Raw genomic sequence first — 22,420 nt, forward strand, 5'->3', positions numbered from 1 at the left:
CAACTAAAAGCATTCATTAAAGTTGGATTTGTGATTTGGTTCCCACTGTATTGTTATGAAAGATTTGCTTTGGAAGTGATGCTGTGCCTATTGCAAAAATGTTGCACCCTCTTGGATACTGAGCACTCTCGAACAGTGGTTATTCCTTTTTGTGTTTGGGATTACTTGTGTCTTTTGTGCAGAAACACCACCAGATCCATCACTGTCTCAGTTCTTTTTGGATAAATCGAGGATGGAGAACTTTTTCTCTGTCACGGACCACTTACCCTCTACTAGGTTGAGACAGAGCCGTTGCTGCCTTTTTCCCCAGTGCAATCACCCTTCCATCTATATGAAAGTGGGGTGGTGGTTTGTAGAAGTACTTCGTGTGGTAAGGAGGCAACACAAATGAGGTGTTGTGTGATGGTGGTTGTTCTGCTATGGCTGGGTCATACTCAGCATTAGGGCAAATGAAAGGGCAAATCCGATAGCAAGTCAATTAGGCAGGCAAATAGTCAAGCAAAGAGATTTCAACTCAGTATGGGATCAGTTAAAGGTAGGAATAGTCAGGATATAGGAAGTGCTCAAAGCATACTATTACCAAAAGAGTATGTGGTTTCCAGAAAAAAGATCTGAGGCACAGCCAAGACTAGTCAAACAGAAACACAGTCCAAAAACCAGAGTCAAGCTGGAATCCAGAGGTCAGTAGGAAGGCAATTCAGTTATAATGTCAGGGATACTGGAGCTAAAAGTTAGACCTTGTTTCCAGCAACTCATAAGCATTGGCTGAAGGCTTATATAGCCAGAGTTTGCAGAGCGCCACCCAGGGCTCAGCCGCAGTTCATTAGAGGCCCTCTAGCAAAAAGTACTACTCCTGAAGAGGGCCTTGCTCACAAGGAGATCTTTACTCCTGAAGAGTCCTTTTCCCCCCTTTTTTTCTTTTTGGCAAGCGAGCACTCCTTCAACTGGCCAGGGTCTAAGTCTGTATGTTCACATGCTGGCATTCTTAGGGGCTGGGTGGTGACTCAGCATCCCTTTCTAACCCATAGGATTGCTCCCTAAATCACTGATGAGGAAGATTCTATTTAATCACCATTTTTAATAGAAGTACTTTATTTATTTATTTATTTATTAAATTTATATACCGCCCCATAGCTGAAGCTCTCTGGGCGGTTTACAAAAGTTAAAAAACAGTGGACATTATTGTTTAATATAATCTTAATACATAATCAGAGATGTAGGTTTCATTAGAAGTTAGGTATATACTAAGCAGTTATTCTGAATTGTTTTCAGGTTAGTTTTCATCAAAAATGAGATGATAATTTGATCATTTTCATTGTAAAGCAGAATGAACTTGAGAGATGAACCAGCTCCCAACTGTTCAATTAATCATGATATTTTGTCATGATGTGCTAGAATCACGACCACCAAATAGGCCTTTAAATTGTACTAATAAGATTGTTTACATGCAGTAGACGTTTCCTCAGTAATTAGGGCAGCATTAATATGTTCTGTTCACTTTTGGTTTTACTTTCTATTCCCCTTCCCTGTCCCTTGCGTTTATATCCAGACCCCTCCTCTTTGTTCAGACGTATTCCATCTCCCCAAATTCTCGTATTTATTGAACTTCTCTATCTTTGCACTTTGAGAGAGTGCATGCATTTCTGTACACCATTTGCAGTGCAGAATAGGACTGATCAAGTTATCTCCCATCTCCATAAATTGCTGTTAACTTATTCATAGACTATAATTAGAAGTTGTATAATTAGTATTCATGATGATATCTTTGACCTAGGCTCTTTTTACTAATTGTTTTAAGAAAATTTTAAAATCTGATTTAAATTTTTAACATCTGATTTTTTTTAAAAAAACATTGATTTTTATCAAGCCTGGTGTAGGAATATGGATCCCCAGGGTGGCACCTGTAGATGCAATGGTGTAGATAGAGACCTCCTATGACATTTCTGCACTCCCATCTACTTCTTGCCTCTTTGGTTTACAGGGTGGTGAGTTTTGCTTCCCTTTCCCCCTTCATTTAATGGAGGTTTTCAAATGAGATAGCTCCTGATCTTAGCCTTAAAAATTCACAGAGCCAAGAGAAATGAGGTGGGAGCTGTAGGTCTTTTCCAAGTGAGACAGCCTGATCAGTCACAGAGGCTTGTTTCCTTTCTCCTTGCCACAATGTACTCTCAGCTCCCAACTATTAGTTGCCTTCAGTCTTCAGAAGTGAGGGGAAGCATGCTGTGGTTTCTGGGTCAGTTGCAGCACCTCTGTCCATGCATGACCATCAGCGAAGGAAGATCAGCCAGGCCTCAATTGGATGTTAACATCTGTTTACAACTAGCCACTTTGTTTCTGGCATTGTCAAATTGATCTCCCTCCTCTACTTTTCCCTTCACTGCCCTTCTACTAATAGCTTCTATGCCTAAGGGTAGGGCCTGTATCTCTTTTATATTATTTATTGGTATGAGCTGATTTGGGAGAAAATATTTGTCTGAAAAGCAGACTAAAAATATAAATAAATCCACGTAGCCAAGAGAAAGGAGGAGGTGAGTTCTTCATCTCTACCTATAAAGCGGAAAGTATGTGTGTGTAATGTATGTCTGGAAATGTTTACCCACTTCCAGATGAGTTAGAAACTTGAAATTTGGCATGCTGATAGGTCTGGTTGTACAATGTGCCAGAAAAATCTAAAAACACAGAATTTGGGGTTTAAAATATTATTAAAGAATTTAATAAAACCCAAGGTTTACACTTACAACTCTAGCATGCCTTGGGTGGAACTCCCAGCATGCCTTGGGCGGGGGGCCAGACTTACTGGCCTTTGGCGGCCATTGTGAGTGCATGGCTGGATTGCGGCTGTGTGTCTTTCACAACCCCGACTCCTAAGGTGGGTCTCAAGCAGTCAACCCAATTCTACATAAAAGGAAGCAACCCACATAAATGGGCTGCGTCCTTTTGCGGTGCCTCCTCCCACCCTCTGTGTGGTTTTAAAATCATAACTAGATACAACAGTGTGACTTTGAGGGGCCGAACATGCTGAAAAGTACTCTGCCCTGATATTGTTCTTTCAGAATCTGGGGGAAGCAAGCGCACAGCCTTCGCCCTTAAGCAGCAGGGAGGAATGGGAGGTGTGAATTTGGTCCTTTTTAACCTCAACACCTACACCAAATGGGTCCGGAACACCCTTGTGGGTAACCAGTGCTAATCCAAACAGACAAACATTTAATCCCAGCTGACAAGCATCAGCACAGACATGAATCTATTTATTGTAACAATTGCAAAACTAAACAAGTGGCATGGTGGCTATAGAAGTATACAATCTCTCTGTGGTTACAAGAAAAGAGAATGAAATGCAAATACAAGACTAATTAAAATAATTGCAGTTGCCAAAGTGGTTATTACAAACTTGGCTAATAAGAACAGCTTGAGCTTTTAGTATTGTTATGACTCCTCCTTATCTGCTTCTGTTTACTACATGCGGTTTAAAACTAAACTAAAATACATTAGACTATACTAAAACATAGTAGTTAACCTTTCCTATTCTTCTTCCTGCACATTATTTGAATCTAAAAGCTATGTTGGAGCATTACTAAGTTCCTCTAGGCATGTGAAGAATAAAAGCAGAAGTTACAGTGAAAGAGAAAACCGAAGAAAACATTCTAAGTCCCAAAGTCTAAAAGCATAAAGAGATTCATAGTTACCCAAATCCTTGGGTTTGTTAATCCAAAAATCAGGGGTGAAGTCAAAGAGAAGGAAAAATTAAAATAAAAATCTGCCTTGCAGCCTCTGCTACCTGTGCTTTTATACACTTGTTCTGGCTGAAGGTGGGGGTCCCAATGAGTGATGAGACCACCATCTCCCAATCACAATTGGCATGAATAAGTGATTAGACCACCCATTCACCAATTAGAAGTTAGGTGTCTCCCCCTCCCCAATATCTCATGTGTTATACTCATGGGGTCCAGAAAACATGGCTGCCATATGGGTGTATTATCTTGATTGGCGTATTTCTGTCTAGCACATTTTCTTTGAACTCATGTTCCTCTTTAGACATTTTTGGTCATATCCACCCAAACACCTCCTCCCAAGTGTCACATTTGCTCAGTGTTATGACTTTCCATGCCCAACTTCGAGTGAGGACATGCTCTTATCAGCAGGTGCACACCACGAGATGTCAAAACAGATTTTTCCTCTTCCTAGTGGACGTCTGAGCATGCTTAGTTCTCTCATTCAGCTTTCTCACACACTCTGCCGGCACACTGTGGCCTTGAATGAGCTCTGTGAAGCCGTTTGTAAAGTCCACTGCGGGTTTTTTCCCCTTTTCTTCAAAGACAGTCATGCAAGTCTTAGCTAGAGTCTTAGTTAATGGCATAAAATCAATAAGCATAGAATCAAACTTCAAGGTCTTCATGCCTGTGGCTCAGGGGTCTGGAATATACCTCTGAGGGTCTTTCAGATATGAGTCTAAGGTCTTTTAGGGGGTCTTCTTGTAAATCTCCCCAAAACCCTCACTCAGGTCATCCCACCATTCCAGATCAAATTAGCCATATTTAGTCTGAAGTAGCCTTCTTCATGCAGCATAATTTAACACTTTTAGCACCAGATCAATAGGAGGCACTCTGCGCATGCTCAGAAACACACCAGATGAAGAGGGGGAGTGCCTGGCCCAGCCCCAGCCCCAGCCCCAGCCCATGCCAAGCCCTTCAGTACAGGCTCCTGATGGAGCACTTGGTGGGTGAGAAGCGCAGGCCGAGGCAGTCCCAGCAGGATTGGCTGGAGCTGGGCAAATCCACTGACAGTCGCTTACCTCCACCCCTTGGTGATGCTATTCCTTGATGCTCTACCAAGGAGCATCATCGGCAACAAGAGGATGTCTCAGAGGATGCGGGCACCTGTGGGCTGTCAAAGGCATGCTGGGAGGTGTAGTACTGACATGAAGAGCGGCTGATTTTAAATAAAGCATAGGTTAGCAAACCAGGTCACTATGTCTCAATCCGAACTCAGCTCCTACTTTCCTGAGCTCTCACTAACTGTCTTGGTTCTCCTTCTACTTGACTTTCTCCAACTGCCACTCAGCCTGCCCACCATTCCATTCTAGCCTCAGCTATTATTATTATTACTAGCAAAAAAGTCTGTCATACGACAGGTGTAGAGAAGCAGTCTGGTGAGGAGGTTAGTGGGTTTTGGCCCCTCTGCTAGGCCGGAAGCTCCTGGCAATTATCTTTCTCGGAACTTGGAACTTCCCTAGAAGGCCGCAGTTCCGAGAAACGTCTCTAGAAGGTGCCAGAGGGCAAAAACTATAACTGGCTTGGAGGAGCAGTCTGGGCTTTTATATATATAGATTATTATTATTGTATTTATTTATTTGTATCCTGCCTTTTGCCCAATATTGGGCCTCAAGGTGGCCTTACAAAATTTAAAACATATACATTGTAAACCTATGAAAAGAAATGTATTAAAATTAAAAGAATGCGACATTAAAACATTAAATGTTTAAAACACATGACAATTTTACAAGATCTTAACATAGATGGAGGACCAGATTATTCTCCAAAGGCCTGTCGGAACAAACAAGTTTTTGCCTGCTTCCGAAAGCACATCAAGGAGGGAGCCAGCCTAGCTTCCCTGGGAAGAGAGTTCCAGAGCACTGGAGCAGCCACCGAGAAGGCCCTCTCCCATGTTCCCACCAAGCGCGCCTGTGAAGATGGTGGGACTGAAAGAAGGGCTTCTCCAGAAGATCTCAAAGCACGGGCAAGCTCATAAGGGAGAATACGGTCCTTCAGATAACCTGGACCCGAGCTATCAGTCATTCCTCCATTTGCTCTTCTGTTTCAATGGAATAGTCAGGGTCCAACATAAAAATCATAAACTTTATTCAGTATATTCAGAATGTAAGCCTATGCAGCAGGGTCTTGCTATTTATTGTTTTACTCTGTACAGCACCATGTACATTGATGGTGCTATATAAATAAATAATAATAATAATTTCTGTATCTGTCTTGGAATATTGTGGTTTAGTTATAACAGGGGGGAAAACATTAAAAAATCTCATCAAGTTAAAAGGGCTTAGAAAATAAAAATAATAGTAAAAGATTTCATTTGGCACTTGAAAGCCATTAATGCAGTTACTAGGCAAGCCTGCCTGGGAAAAAGAAACCCATAAACAGGGTGCCACAACTAAGAAGGTCCGCTCTCCAGTTGTCTCCCACCACACCTCAGATGGTGTTCAAAGATTATCATGTTATTCAGGGAGCTAGGTTTATGCCTACAACTCCCAGCATGCCTTGAGTGGGAGGGAAGACTTAGCGGGCTTTGGCAGCCATCATCTGGAAGTGGCTCACCATCCTGGGCCTGAAGGGAGAGTGCCTGGGGCTGCTGCCTAGGTCGCTAAGCACCATCAGGAGCGGGAGGGAAGAAGGCTGCGGCTCTGGGCCCATCGCCGACAGCAACGACCAGTTGGCTGGCTCCCTTACAGCCTACCTACAGACACCACTTACACAGCGCAGCATGGACCAGCTCGGCCAGACTACACTTCCCATGAGCCTTGGCGGCAGGACTCCCATTGGGCAAGTTGGGCACCACGGTGAAAGGCATGCCAGGAATTGTAGTTTTCATTTTTTGTGGGGATAAGGGGCTGCTTCTTCCGCAGGCCTGAGTAGGCCCAATGAAGGGGGCGAGTGCCCAGGCTGGCCCTGGTGTTTCAGTATAGCCTCCAGCTGGAGCACTTGGTGGGTGAGAAGCACAGGCTGAGGCAGGCACAGGCCTTCGACCCAGCTACCCTTCGAGGCTTCCTGACTCCTGCCAAGAGCCCCGAGCAGAGGATGGTCAAGCAGGCCATGGAGAGCGGTGGCTGCAAGTTGACCCTGGCCTGTGTTGGAGGTAAGAGAGAGAGAGAGAGAGAGAGATTGTTTAGAAGTTCACTTGCAGGCTTAGCACTGGACTGCTATTTTAAGATGATTACTTCACAGACATATTTTAAAGGGGGGGGGGGAGAGCAACATGGTATATCAGCTAGTTGATGAATAAATTGATGCATAGCTTTGGCGTTTGCAACATGTTTGCTCTGTTGTAAAGTGGCCTGAATTTGTTTTTTAGCATTTGCAAGCAGAGCAGAGGAAGTCTGCAAATCTTATTTTCCGATAATGTTGAGTAGTTACTTTGTTGTTCTTATTTTTGGCTAAACAAGCACAAGATTGTAGACTTCAGTTTAGATAAGCTTTGCAAGAGGTTGGTTGTCAGAATTGAAGATTTAGAATTTATAGCCACAGGAGACCATGTTGTTAAATATGCATAGAATCACTACTTGAATCACTCTTAAGCTAAAGAGTTACAAATTTTAAAACATATATTAAAGTTTAGCATAACATGGATTACAACTTCAGTGCTGTTTCTGAGGCTGAAAGATGAAGGGACTGTTCACACTAACCCATACTCAGTGACTGAGTATAGGTTGTTTTGAACCATGGGTTGTCTGCTGAACTGTGGGTTAACGTGGTGTCTGAATGCAACCACAGTGACTTGTTAACCATGCAGTGTGGTTAACAAGCCACTTTGAGAACCCATGGTTTGTTTGTTTACTTATTTTATTTTGTTTATTAAATTTATATACCGCCCCATGGCCGAAGCTCTCTGGGCAGTTGTTGGCTTGTTTAGGCTGATTAACAAGCCACACTGCATGGTTAAAAAGATACTCTGGCAGCATTCAGACAACAAAGACACCCTGAGGAAAATGTGCTGCGTTCAGTCAGCCCACAGTTCAAAACAACTCAACTGTTGAGTGTGGGTTAGCACGTTGTGTGAACAGCCTCAAAGGCCCCATTCACGTGCACATGGTGGAAGGGTAGGTAGGGGAACTAAGTAGTGGGGAGGGGTCTGTAAACCACTGCAAGAGAGCCCGTGACATGAGGGGCAACCATGCGTCAACCCGTGGGTCACTTACCCCTCCCCAGTCTGTGGGTAGGTCCACATCCCCCCCACTCCCGGTAATCCCAGCAGCCGTCACTATGCGAAGGTGGGTGGAACCGCCCAGAGAGCTTTGGTTATTGGGCAGTATAGAAATGCAGTAAATAAAATAAATACTCAGAGCGAAGCATCAGCCCACCTGGTGCTCCCCCTGCCCTTTGTGTCACCCGCCCTTCCTGCGTGGTCCAGATGCCTTACTCCAAGGGACACTTTTGTCAGAGCAAGGCATTCTGGGTGAGGTGGCCTTGGAAATTGCCTGTATGGCTCCTCCCAATGCATCCCTCTGACAAAACAGTCTCCAAGCAAGGCAATGGGAGAGAGGCAATGGGAGCAGTGTGGCTGCTGCTGCTGCCCAAGAAAGAAAGTGGACGGTCTTGCGCCATCATTAGTGCTGCCTGAATGCCTGCATTGAATACTACCTTAAGTCAGGTGCCTTAACCTATGATTTCTGAGCTTTTGGGTGTATGAGTGAATTTTTAAGCACCTGTTTTAAATATATATATTTTTTATCCTATAACTTAGGATTTGGTTTGTACTGGATTCGTACTGATTTCTATACTGCTAATGGGAATTAAAATGCTTTCCTGCTCCCCTTTTCAGTGAAGAAAAAACAAAGTGCACAGATCCCTATTGGACCAAAGAGAAATAACTTGAGCACTGGTGCAACTTCCTTTGACCGTCGAAATGGCAACAGATCCAGCCTAGAGGTCTTGAATCAAATGATGCATGAGTTGGAGCATGAGATGGAGGAACATGAAAGGTGGATGGGGCATGAAATCCAACCAGTACAACCCAGTCAAGGGGTCTCTGGATTTACTCACTCGCTGGTGAATGTTCTGTGCCGGATGCTGCGCTATTTGAAGGAGGTGGGGAAATATTGTGAACTGATTCCAGCTATAATAAGCACATATTGAAGTCACTTTTGACTTAATTTTATAACCTTAGTAGATCAGTGCTGTTTATTTTAGATTGTTTCTTATGAATTTGGAGGGAGAAGCTTTTATTTGGGTTACTTTATTTTAGGATATTAAATCCCTGCTAACAGCCCAGTGACCATTGAGCACAAAACAGCCCAGTGAGGATTGAGCATGCTCAGAAGCCAAGTATTATCTGGAAAATAAAAATGGAAAGCCGGGGTGGGGTGAAAACCTTGCTTTAACTCCTCACAGCTCCTGGAGAAGGGCATAGCGGCCGCCGGAACCTTGATCATGAGCATTTTGTTAAAAGGCAGGAATATTCGACTAGGAACACAGCACTGCATTTTGTAGCAGGTCTCACTTGTATACTTACAATAGCATTTCCAAAATTCCAATTGAAGGTGCCTGTTATTACTTTGACCACCTTCAATAGGCTGGCACCAACTACATGCCTCATCTTTGGTCTCTCAGATATGTGAATGATAGTGTGCCATCATTCAGAAACATACAATCGTGTAACAGGGTATACTTAACACTGGCTAATGCTTCTATGGAATATCTTTTCTGTTTCAACCAGCATTTGGGAACAATGGCTGAATTCCTTTTTATTTGAGAAGTGTTTCCATATCAGCTGAACTGTTCTGTTTTTACTCTACTTTACTCTGTTTTAGGAAGCAAGTCTATGGCCCCAAGATAGCATCATGGGGGGTGGGGGGAATAGAGTATTTTGGATTCCTAGATCCGAGGTTGGAGACAGTGTTCCAACCTCAAACCCAGGAATCCACCCTCGCAACCCGCAAAAGCGACTTTAGAGAGGAAGTCGAGAGGTCATTTCCATGGGCAGGAAGGGCAATGGAAAGGCCGGTTTCCACAGTAACCACAGGCCTGTCCAGCCTTCTTCCCTCCCCCTCTGCAGCACCCTGACTTAGGTAGGCAACAGCCTTCTAGATAAACCCTGTCTAGCTAAAATGCAGAGTAGGAGGCACTCCAAATTTGGGGCCTTATGAGCATCAAGGGCAGATCTCATAGGGTTGCATCCTTCATGGTATTTATTTTTCAATTCTAAGCTTCCCTGAAAGGTTGGCTTGAGCCATGTGGCAAGAATAAAACTCCTTGGAATCAATTTTCAAAAATATGAAATTGCTGTGAGCACTTTTGTCTTGAATTGCTTAATTTATGGGAGCTTGATTGATCTGGTTCCCGCCTAAACTTAGGTTCCAGGGTGATGAAAATGATAACGATCACAAATAGATCAGTTTAAGAGTTTATTGAATATACAAAAGATGATATCTGGGGGTAGAAGGAATAAACAAAACTCACATCCCTCCAGGGTACAAAACCGTTGTCCACCTCATTGTATGCCGGGGTCTCCATGACATACGGAAGGGCCTCTCCTGGGGGGACCAGCACAGTTTCTTTTTAGGCCAGAGAGCAAACTCCCGCTAAAGCGAGACCAGCTCAATCTCTCTGTTCCTCAGGTTATATAGATCTTTGAGACGTTTTGCCCTACTCTGGGAGCATGACGCAACGTTTACTTTAGAAAGCTAAAGCCTTCTCAAGCAAGGGGAAGAAGGTTCTCAGGTTAAGGGATGAAATAATGCACAACACTCCTATCACTGAGAGTAGAGGCAAGAGAAATGGCACTACAGCTGCCGGGCACTAATTGGCGGAGAGAGGGAGAGGTCAGGAAGCTTTGCTCTGAAGAGGCCGACTTTGGCTGTGTGAAGCCGCTCACTATATTTGACTATACTAGCTCTTATTTATGCATCATATGATTGTGTGTTTATATATATATGATAAATATTTGTACACTGAACAAACCTGTGAGAACTCACTAAGCTTCTTTGCCATTTCCTCTGGTCAAAACCACTACACTGTACTCCTGAGTTTCCCACAGTCTTCTGTGTACAGATGTCCATTGAGCAAGCAAAATAGCTGTAGTGGTATACAATTTGCTGAGCCTACAAGCTAGATATAGAACAAGCAAACATAAGAAAAAGGATACAATAACTAATATTAGAATAGGATGAAACATTATACAAAGAATTCCAGTACTGCTCTATTTTGTAAATATATCCTACTAGCGACTTTTAGTGAGAGTCTGCACCGTCTTAGACAATTTTATAATTTCATCTCCTTCATGATGTATTATAACACGAGCTTTTTCGGCTGCTTCAACTCAAGCAATTAGTTACATTTGCACTCCCTCACATTGAAGTAGTTTTGGTTAGTGTATGAAAAAGATTGGGCCTAGGCTGATGTTTTGACTTTCTTAAACTTCTTCTATTTGCTCTCCTTCATACCGTGTAGCATAGGCAAATCTTTATTCAGTTTTTACAAATGTGACAATGCATTTACAAGTTTCACACATTAAGGCCTGCCAACAGACTCTTTGTATAGCAATTACACACAAGCAATGGCGCCCATTTTCAATTACTTTTGTGATTGATCCCCTATTGCCTAACAGGTGCACATTCTTTCTTCTTCAGTACCATTCAACAAACAAGGTTCAAAGCTGGTCATAAGCCTGTCACATATTCATTGGGATTCTCTCTGTTGATCACGAAAGGCTTTATTAATTAGCTCATAGTTCACTGCCCAGTCTCCATAAAAGTGTGGGATCCACAGCCTATCTTTTAATGTGATTGGCATCACCACAAAAGAATAACTAGTATATTCATTTCTTTGCATTACTATTTCTAGCTTGGTGGTTACCTGCGGCTATTTAATGTGAACGTAATGTACTCTTTAAGCTTTTCTTGTTTTAGGATGTTGTCCCACCCCTCCACCTCTGTGCAATTGGAACATGTGATGCTATACAACACTTAAGTTGGTGATTTGGGTAGTGACACACTCTCTGTATAACAGTAAAGTATGTAAAGCTTCGTTGGTTTCTGTTTGAGTGTTGGCAAAACTAAAATTGATGTTTCTGTAAAAACCTAAAGTCAGCTTAGCCATCTGATACACAATCTGAAGTTGTATATTAGCCTGGTGTTGTTGCAATTTTGTAATAGGGTACAAATACCGTCTTGCCCTAGATTCCTTGTTATTCATAGCTCCAGTGTCAATGCCATTCTTCATTTCTGCTATGGTTCCAGCTCCTCCCACCAAAAGCTTTTGTATCACTCATCTATTGCACAAGCATTGAATTGGCATATGGCATACAATTAGGATAATTGATGGATACATTCGGAGCAGTGATATTTAAAAATACAGTTAAATCCCATTTCTGAATAGTTTGAACTATCTTCTGAGGATGCTGCTTTAGCAGCACTACTGTGGGAAAATGAACATCAACAAGTTGTCTAACTTGCATAAGATTAATATACAAAAACTCATATGACATGTTTGTTATCTTGTCCAGGCAAAGCCTGATGGTTTGGCTGCCCCTCCAATTTACACGAATTTTCATGTGATTGGTGCTCTATTTCATAGAATCGTAGAACAGTAGAGTTGGAAGGGGCCTGTAAGGCCATTGAGTCCAACCCCCTGCTCAATGCAGGAATCCATCTTAAAGCATCCCTGACAAATGGTTGTCCAGCTGCCTCTTGAATGCCTCTAGTGTGGGAGAGCCCACCACCTCCCTAGATAACTGGTTCCATTGTCGTACTGCTCTGACAGTCAGGACGTTTTTCCTGATGTCCAGCTGGAATCTGGCTTCCTGTAACTTGAGCCCATTATTCCGTGTCCTGCACTCTGGGAGGATCGAGAAGAGATCCTGGCCCTCCTCTGGGTGACAGCGTTTCAAATCTTCTCTAGGCTAAACATTCCCAGTTCTTTCAGTCTCTCCTCGTACGGCTTTTTTCCAGACCCCTGATCAACATGCTCCAGCTTGTCTGCATCCTCCTTGAAGTGTGGTGCCAAGAACTGGATGCAGTACTCAAGAGGAGGCCTAACCAGTGCCGAATAGAGGGGAACTAGTACCTTGCACAGTTTGGAAGCTATACTTCTATTAATGCTGCCCAAAATAGCATTTGCTTTTTTTGCAGCCACATCACAATGTTGGCTCATATTCAGTTTGTGATCTACAACAATTCCAAGATTCCTCTCGTTTGTAGTATTGCTGAGCCAAGAATCCCCCATGCTAGAATCATAGAATAGTAGAGTTGGAAGGCGCCTAAAAGGCCATCGAGTCCAACCCCCTGCTCAATGCAGGAATCCACCCTATGCAGGAATGCAGGAATCTTGTAACTGTTCATTTGGTTTCTTTTTCCTAGATGTAGAACTTGGCATTTATCCCTATTAAATTTCATTCTGTTGTTTTCAGTCCAGCACTCCAGCCTATTAAGATCACTTTGAAGCTTATTTCTGTCTTCCAGGGTATTAGCTATCCCACCCAATTTTGTGTCATCTGCAAATTTGATAAGCGTTCCCTGCACCTCCTCGTCCAAATCATTAATAAAAATGTTGAAGAGCACTGGGCCCAGGACTGAACCCTGCGGTACCCCACTCGTTGCCTCCCCCCAGTTTGAGAAGGTTCCGTTGATAAGCACTGATTCTGTAGCCAACTGTGAATCCACCTAATAGTTGTTCCATCTAGCCCACTTTGAGCTAGTTTGTTAATCAAAATATCATGGGGCACTTTGTCAAAAGCTTTGCTGAAATCAAGATATATTATGTCCCCAGCATTTCCACAGTTCACAAGGGAAGTTACCCGATCAAAAAATGAGATCAGATTAGTCTGACAGGATTTGTTCTTGACAAATCCATGTTGGCTTCTAGTAATCACTGCATTGTTTTCAAGGTGCTTACAAATTGACTTCTTTATAATCTACTCCAAAATTTTCCCAGGGATGGATGTCAGACTGACTGGACTGTAGTTCCCAGGTTCCTCCTTTTTGAAGATAGGGACAGTGTTAGCCCAAGTCCAGCACCTCACCCGTCTTCCATGATTTCACAAAGATAATAGACAGTGGTTCTGAGAGTTCTTCTGTTAGCTCCTTCATTACTCTAGGATGCAGTTCATCGGGCCCTGGAGATTTGAACTCATTCAAGGAAATTAGGTGTTCCTTGACCATTTGTTTATCAATCTCAAACTGCAATCCTGCCCCCTCAGCTTGTGCTTCACTTTTTCCAGGGGAGTCATAGACCCACTTTTGGGAGAAGATTGAGCCAAAGTAGGAATTGAGCACTTGGGCTTTTTCTTTGTCAACTGTTATCAATTTGCCATCCTCCTTAAGCAGTTGAACCACCATTTCTTTCCTCTGTCTTTTACTATTTACGTTATCTGAAGAAAGTATTTTTATTGCTTTTAGCATCCCTTGCTAATCTCAGCTCATTCTCAGATTTTGCCTTTCTGATGCTATTTTGGCACTTCTGTGCCACCTATCTGTATTCTTCTTTTGTAGCCTGGCCTTCCTTTCACTTCCTATATGTGTCCTTTTTTGTTTTCAGGTCATCTCTAAGCTTTTTGTGGAGCCACATTGGTTTCTTCTGTTGTCTTCTTTTTTTCTTTTTTGGATTTTTTTTTGTAATTGTGCATTTAAAATCTCCTTTTTAAAATACTCCCACCCATCTTGGACTCCTTTTCTCATTAGTGTCACTTGCCATGGGACCTTACTTACCATAGTTCTGAGTTTATTAAAATCAGCGTTTCTAAAATCTAGAGTACGTGTATTGCTACACTCAGCTTTTGTTTCCTTTAAAATCAAGAATTCAAGTATGACGTGGTCACTTCCCCCAGAGTTCCCGAAACTGCCACTTTAAACACTAAGTCATCCCTATTGGTCAATATCAAGTCAAGGATTGCTGATCCTATTTGCCAAAGGCATCGGAGTATTGTTCATACACTTGCCTAGATCTACATTTAGACCAACTTAACATGTCTAGTAGCATTTATCAAAATATAATGACAGAGATGATCTTCTGGCTACACCCATTTCTATTGCTGGTCATGTTGCAAGAGACTATAGCCCCCACGCTGCATGGCATTAACATGTTTCTGCAGTGTCCGGTGTTGGTGAGTAGAAAGAGCAGGATGGTTGCCCCTCCACCAGGCAGGAACCGTAGGCACAGGTATAAGCACACAGACATTTTTTTTTCAGAAACAGAAAACAGAATGACTAAGTATCAGAAGTGTACAGAATTATGTATGGTTTGGAGAACGTGGATAGGGAGACACTTTTCTCTCTCTCTCGCAAAGTACTAGAACCCAAGGTCATCCCATGAAGCTGACTAGTGGGAAATTCAGGACAAATAAAAGGAAGTACTTTTTCACACAGTGCATAGTTAAACTGTGGAATTCACTACCACAAGATGTAATAATGGCCACCAATTTGGATGAGTTTAAAAGGGGGTTGGATAAATTCTTGGTGGAAAAGGCTATCAATGGCTACTAAACCTGATACTAGTGTGATACCTCCAGTATCCAAGGCAGGATACTGCACCAATTGCTGGGGAACATGGGTGGGAGGGTGCTGTTGCACTCATGTCCTGCTTTGCCGGTCCCTGGCTGACAGCTGGTTGACCACTGTGAACAGAGTGCTGGGCTAGATGGACCCTCGGTCTGATCCAGCATGGCAGTTATTATATATTAGATCAGATCAGACGCATTATTAGTCACTAGCTCTAATTTATGCATAATATGATCATAAATGCATGTATATATATATAGCACAGACCAGAGATGTAGAAGGAGAAGGCTGTACCTCTTGCTTTTAGGCCTGACTTTGAATCAGGTGCTTCTCCTTGCCTTGCTAACTCATGTGTTTATGATTATATGGTGTTGTCCATTCCTCCCTTTCCCCCCACCCCCAAAAGAGTGAGACAAGGGTGCGCCATGAAATGTTGGGCAGGCAGCAGCTTGAAAGGGAGCTGAGTGAACACAGAGCCCTCATTGATGCTTTAACTGCTGAAGTCTTCCTGGTGAGAGAAGAAAACCATGCTATGCAGGTACTGCCTGGGATTACTGTTACGCTGTGTAACCTGTGTTTGAGCCATGCTTGTAATTTAATGCCGGCATATATTAAAATGTCTTTGTGCAGAAATGCATTGTATTTCGAGACAATTTAGTTTAAATGCACTATGAAAGAGTTCATTTCATTTAATGCCTGTCACAGAAGTATGACAGAACAAATATGTGCTTACTGGACTACCCATTGGATCCAGAGAATGCAGAAGCAAATGCTTGGAAATACGCTTCAGGTTGCTTGTTTCCAAGTTTTAAGCTAATTAGAATGCAGATCTCAGGGTATTTCTTACTCTCTTTCCGTTCTAGAATAAGCTCCAGAAGTACCTGATTGTAAGAGATGAACCAGTGATTCCACTTGCTCATGCACTTGAAGGCCTTTCTTTCACAGATTCTAATAGAATTACAAGTCCTGGAGAGATTGGGGAACATTTAGTTGGCTGTCCAGAGACCACCGAAGGTAGGGGCCTTTTACTGTGTGGTCTGGTTTATTTATTTCTGGTGATAAAAGGGTCATGAAGATGTAGGTACTTCAAAGGCCAAGCTACATGTTGTATAACGTTGCCATACTTACTTTGAAGAAAGCAGCCATTGATCCAGCACTGCTCACAATCCAGGTGCTATGCTGCTTTTATACAGAAAATCCCTGCCCAAGCAGTTGTTTGCCTCTGAAGGTTTGGTTTACGTTCAGTGGCACTTTGAGAGCAAATAGCTATGAGGTGGGGTGGGGTGAGGGTGGCCAGGAAACAAGTGTGTTGTTCAGCCCATTCGTGGGTTCCTCTGTATAAAGAAGATCGTATATAATTCCCCACAGCTTAGAATGTGGTCAGGCTGTTTCCTTGTAAAATATCAGAGGGGCAATAGCTATGTTTGCAACTATGGGACACTTTAAGCTAGTGGTGATTTGCCCAAGGATGGATGTAGAATGGCCCTGACAGCCTCTTGAGCCCCACATCTGCACAACTCCTTTTATTTAATGCAAATTATCATCTACACTGGGCAGGTTTGCATGTCACGCTAAGCCACCCCATGAATTACCCTCAGCGCATCGGTTGTTCGCTCGCTTACCCTTGAAGGTGCCGACAAACAATCAACCTCTCTGCGGCTTGTCATTTCAAACTTAGTCCTCCCACCCACTCCCTGCACGTACAGGGGGCTTTGTGGCAAAATTGGCATTCTGTGATCCCTTGTTCCCGCAATGTATCAGCAGCCCTTTTTATGATTGGTCCACTGTGTGTTTGCACCATGTTTTGTTTTTGTCAGCTCCCGTTGGAAAGTTTCCCAATCTCTCCCCCACCTTGTGCCAGCTGGCCCCAGCCTGTGCTTGTTTTCCTGATAAAAACGTTCAGCCTTCACATGCCCTCTTATTATTATTTTATATCTTCTTATTCTTTTATTAACTGCTTTCTTTGCCTGCCCAAGCATCCTCACCCTACCTGTCGCCATAGAAGCAGTTCTCATTCACTGTCTAAGGCCCCCTCCCCCTCTCCAGCTCCCTCGGTAGCGGTCTGCCTTTTAGCTCCCCCGCCCCATCCCGTCGTCTAACCACTTTTGCTCATCCTTCCCACCTTTGCTCCCAACCCACAATTCCCCTTAGACTGCTCGATAAGCTTCCCCCTCCTCTCCTGCTACACCCCTCCCTTTCAATATCTGTTAATTCTCATGAAGCATGTAATGGACACAGCTATGCAACTCCAAAGGAGATAATTATAGTGAAACAACATTTTGGGGTGGCGTTTCTGGGAGCTGTAAGGGCAGTCCTAGTTACAATGCTTTGAGGGTGGATCAAAATGGAATATTCAGTAAAGTGGGTTAGTTGCTACTGGATAAGGTTACATTTGATAAGTCAGGTTCTAATAGTCTACTGGGGGTGGGCATAGATGGGAAATGCTATCTTACGGGAGATTGTGATAGGGGAATGCTTATGGAGGCCTGTTTTCCCACAGGTTTGCTTGTAGGAGACTAATAGAGAAAGGGTGCTTATATGGGATATGGCTACATTAGTTTAGCAAGTATAACGGGGTGGGGAGGCACTTCTGCACTGGCAAGTCCTTTTGCACTGCTACGCAGTCCTTATGCATGGTATACACGTGGCTAATGGGAGCAGATTCAGTCGGCAATAGATGCAAGGATATCTCTAGTTTCCCAGTGTGCTGTTGTTTTGGAGGCTGGATTCAGTGGAAACGGCAGTGGTGTTCCTGGAAAGTCGGGGTTGACTTGAAGGATCATATCCCCCAATGGCTTGCAGAAGTTGTGCAGGACGAGGCAAGCAACAGTTACATCTGGCATGAGGTCTTTCTTCATATCTGGAAATCTGTACAAGTGTGCACCAGCATGCTGCTTTTAAGTGGCCAAACGCACGTTCTACGGGGAGTTCAGCAGAGCTGGGGCAGTTGTTGAAGTTTTCCTGCTTGGCCACCCGTGGAACCCAGTATGGTGACATGAGCCATGGTTGAACTGCAAAAATCTGGTTGCCAAAAATGAGGGGGGCACACAAGGGGAGGGGGCATTTACTGTGAAGGGAGCTAACTTATCTTCCCCTTTGATCCACTGCTGAACAGCTCTTACTGTTAGGAAATTTCTCCTAATGTTTAGCCAAAATCTGCTTCCCTGCAATTTTCACCCATTGGTTTTAGTTCTGCCCTCTGGAGCAACAGAGAACAAGTCTGCTTCATTACCTGCATGACAGTCTTTCAGATATTTGAAGACTGCTGTTATGTTTCCCCTTAATTGTCTCTTCCCCAGGCTAAACCTATCCATTTCTTTCAGCCATTCCTCGTAGGTCTTGGTTTCCAGACTCTTCACTATCCCAGTTGCTCTCCTCTGGACCCTCCCCAGCTTGTCATTGTCCCTCTTAAAATGGGGCTGAACACAGTATTCCAAATGTGGCCCGACTGACGCAGAATAGAGGGGCAAGCTGTACTGGGCTCTATGCTTCTGCCAATGCATTATTAGCTTTCGTATCTGCCACATCACACTGCTGCCTTGTTATCCAATTACTCCTAGCACTTTCCCCATATGCTGCTGCTAACCCAGGCCTCTCCTACCCTATACTTGTGTAGGAACAGGGCCCTGTGGCATTTCACTCAAGACTTTTCACTGGCCTTTTTGAAATTGGCTTTCCTAAAGTCCAAGGTATGCATCTGACTAAGCTCAGTTTTCACACTCCTCTGTATTACAAATTCCAAGATGACATAATCACTTTCCCCTCATAGTCCAAGAGCCCATGTCAAAATGCTTACATCAAAAGGTACGAAGCGCTTGACTATCTGGACATCTTACAAAGTTATGTGATCTCCAAAGCTTCCAGTCTTATGAGCAACTGCTGGGGTGTTTAGGGAATGACACCCCCCCAAACCCATTTTCAGTGTCAATAATTACATCATAAGATACATGAATGAAACAAGCAGCATCTGTTGAGGAATAATATAGTTCCAGACTGTCCAATCTCACTGACTGTTGATGCATACTGCTTTTCTGACTCCTCCAAAAAGAGGCCTGTTAATGTCGATGGCTGAAACTGGTGCCGTTTGATACACCTTCCTGTATCAAAAAATATCCAATCCGATTGCTTTACATGGAGCCATGTAAAGCAGTCAGATTGATCAGAGTCATAACAATTTCCATGGTACTAAGTAAGGAAATGATATTGCTACTTTTGTTTTTTCAACTTATTGTGGAAAGCAAGGTGCATAATCACCAGCAGCCACTAGACAGGGAAGGGAGGGTTATGTGAGAGAGGAAGAGCGTGGGATATCCAATATGAGACCACCCCTCTCCCTTTTGGGGAGGAGCAGAACTTGGCTACAAATGTTTGTTTGCCAAGAGCATTCAAAATTCATGTGATCCTGTATAGAACATACTGTGAGGCAATATAAACTCACTGCTTCCTTGTTTCTAACATAGCACACAGCCTCATTGATTATCTCTTGTCAGACAAGGCCGTCCCAGTTCATGTGCATGGACTTTTGCAAGAAGATCTTAACAGTAAAACGCCAATGTTGCTAAACCCTCCAGATAAAATCTACCCAACCCCTACGTTATCAACGTGTAGGTTCCAACCGGCTGTCTTGTTATCTCCACCACAGCAGAAAAGCAGCCAGGACTTGTCTCTTCAAGATGGTAAGAGGGCCGCTTTGACTGCCCAATACTTTTTGGCTCTGTTTTTCAATAATGAATCCTCCATCAGTCGTATTTGGGACGAGTTCTTCTATACCTGCTTGTAGTATTGCCACTGTCATGTTATCTAGTCTTAAACACATTAGTGACTGTGGCTGTTAACCAGTTTCAGAAGCTCAGTTCTTTTGTATTATAGCCCAGCCAACCCAATCTGAGCTTACAACGGGATACCTCCTGCTTTAATTCACAACCAGTTGTGACAGTGGGTTTTTTTTTTCTAGTGTCATATTTCCTCCCAACTCTCCCAGCTGCTTGGATGCACTATGTTGAATTAAACCAACTTGAAGACAGGATTGTGCGCTTAATCTGGGAATCATGTGACTCAAGACAGGTCACCTTTTGTAATTTAAGATGTTACATGGAAAAATAAAGCTCATCAAAATTGCAAAAGAAATTGTTAATTTTGTTTGAACAGATGATTTTGGTAAGCACAGTACAAATGAGACAATACCATGAATTGGGGCAAAGTTGCATTTAAAATTCAGAATACAAGTGTTTGAGATTTACTACAAATAAAAGACTTACTTTGAGGGGTTAACATTTCCAGAAAATAATCTGTGGACCTGAGCATAAAATTAAATTTGCTTCTCAAACTTAAAAGGCCTGTGCAGATAGAAGTTGCATGAGTTTGCTTCTGAGTACTGTAAAGTGCATAATTTAGATGTGATTACAGGCATATTACATTTTTATGAGTTCTTTCATACTTTCCTTGAAAATGGAAAAAAACCTGAGAACTTGAATTCAAATTGGCATTTTAACAGACATTCACCGCCCCTCACTTGCTGAGCCTAGTTAAGCATTTAGAATTAAAGATAGTCACACAGATGTCTTTGGTCTTCTATGTTGTCTTCCCACAGACTCCACTAGGAGAGAGCAAGATGGAGAACAGGCTTCCTCTGCCTCATACAAACCACTGATGGTGCAGGAGGATGACAGTCTCTTAACTCAGAAAGGCAGTGTTCCTGTTGCAACCCAAACCTTGCAGAGTTCTCTATGGCCACATGACCAACTTTTAGGAAGCACCGTCTCTGCAGTGCCAAGACCAAGTTTTGGTGATGTTACAGAGAGACTCGATCCTGGTGTGAACATGATGCGTACACAGAACGATGATCTGCAGGGGCAAATAACTGAACTAACACTGCAGAACTCTGTTATTAAAGCTCAGCTGAGCGCATTTGGGCATTGCCATGAGGAGGCTTGGGATAGCTTACATCAGCCAGTCCAAATGCAGGATGGATCAGTTGTAGAAGGACAGGTAAGAAAGCAAGAGCCATGTTCCAGCACCCTCTCAATTAGCATTTAACTTTGGGGTTGCTTTCTGTGCTGTTGTCACTTGTTGAAAGGGAAGTACCTGTGTGTGTGTGTGTGTGTGTGTGTGTGTGTGTGTGTGTGTGTGTGTGTGTACATACCTGTACACTTTTTAAGAAGACTGGTCTTCAGACATCCAAGCAGGACCATTCTTACTTTCACTTCTCTTCCTCTGTGAACTGTGCATCAGTTGACTGGTTGATGAATCTATGATGTAATGTATGAATCCTCACAATTGCTATAAGGTGTATAGGATGCTTATGCATAATGCCCAAGTCAGATTCCTTCATGCTTTGATGGGCAAAGAAGAACACAGTGGAAGTATGGGGACTTCACACATCGCATTAACTCATGCTTATTTATTTATATCAGTGGTTCCCAAAGTGGCCGGTACTGCCCCCTTGGGGGCGGTGGGATTGCATAGGGGGGCGCTAAGAGGCAAAGGGTGTGTGTGTGCTCAAGGTGATCTTTTCCAAGAAGCGCCTCTCCAGAAGGTCTTAAAACCCAGGGACATTTTTATGGGAGAAGGTAGTTTGGTCCCAAGCCATATAGGGGAAAAATCCACACTTGTATTAATACCGTTTAAGAAGAGTCCTTTTAACGGCGAATTGAAATGTTTCAAAAGCACCAAAATGCGTTCTCCTGCACTATGGAGAGTGGTTCAGAAGCTCCTGGTTCCATTTCCAACATCATATTTGGTGGGATGTGGTTTTAGTGTGGTCTGCCTACTTCTCTCCAAGCAAAGAAATCGACTCCAGATTACTAAACATGGTGATTTAAGACTCATGTTAAGTGACTTTAAACCAGAAACTGGTATCACTTCATCAAGCCCAGCCATCACATTAAGAATTTACAGAATAGTGAGGTCCTCTACCCTAGTTACTAAATGTGATATCTAATATTCTTGCTAAATGACTATCAGACTTTGAAAAGATGATATCACTGGATCAAGTTTAATTGAATAAACTAAAAAAATGCAATTAGAATAAATATTCAATTAATTGATACTGTTTTGAATTTTATTGTTATTATCTTCCTCAGTGGGTTGTTGAAAACCGCTGTTTTGAATAATGATTTTACAGTGTAGGGTAGGGGGCACTGGGCATGAGTTTGTGGAACCAAGGGGGCGGTTTCCTGAAAAAGTTTGGGAACCACTGATTTATAT

At 43.0% G+C, this 22,420-nt stretch overlaps 1 protein-coding gene across 6 annotated transcripts in view; it reads left to right on the top strand.

Moving 5' to 3' along the window:
• Positions 1–22,420, top strand: part of SPICE1 (spindle and centriole associated protein 1) — a 52,029-nt gene that overhangs the window by 13,995 nt on the left and 15,614 nt on the right. For 2 of the 6 annotated variants that reach the window (XM_063128900.1, XM_063128906.1), the window contains exons 9-13: positions 8,545–8,810; positions 15,621–15,752; positions 16,078–16,228; positions 19,675–19,890; positions 20,805–21,202. In XM_063128900.1, coding sequence (XP_062984970.1) covers positions 8,545–8,810; positions 15,621–15,752; positions 16,078–16,228; positions 19,675–19,890; positions 20,805–21,202 — 1,163 coding nt within the window. The remainder of the gene's footprint in view (positions 1–8,544; positions 8,811–15,620; positions 15,753–16,077; positions 16,229–19,674; positions 19,891–20,804; positions 21,203–22,420) is intronic. The other 4 variants (XM_063128902.1, XM_063128901.1, XM_063128903.1 and 1 more) reach the window with 4 other exon arrangements.

This window comes from Elgaria multicarinata, chromosome 6 (genome assembly GCF_023053635.1).
Source record: "Elgaria multicarinata webbii isolate HBS135686 ecotype San Diego chromosome 6, rElgMul1.1.pri, whole genome shotgun sequence".
NCBI lineage: Eukaryota > Metazoa > Chordata > Lepidosauria > Squamata > Anguidae > Elgaria > Elgaria multicarinata.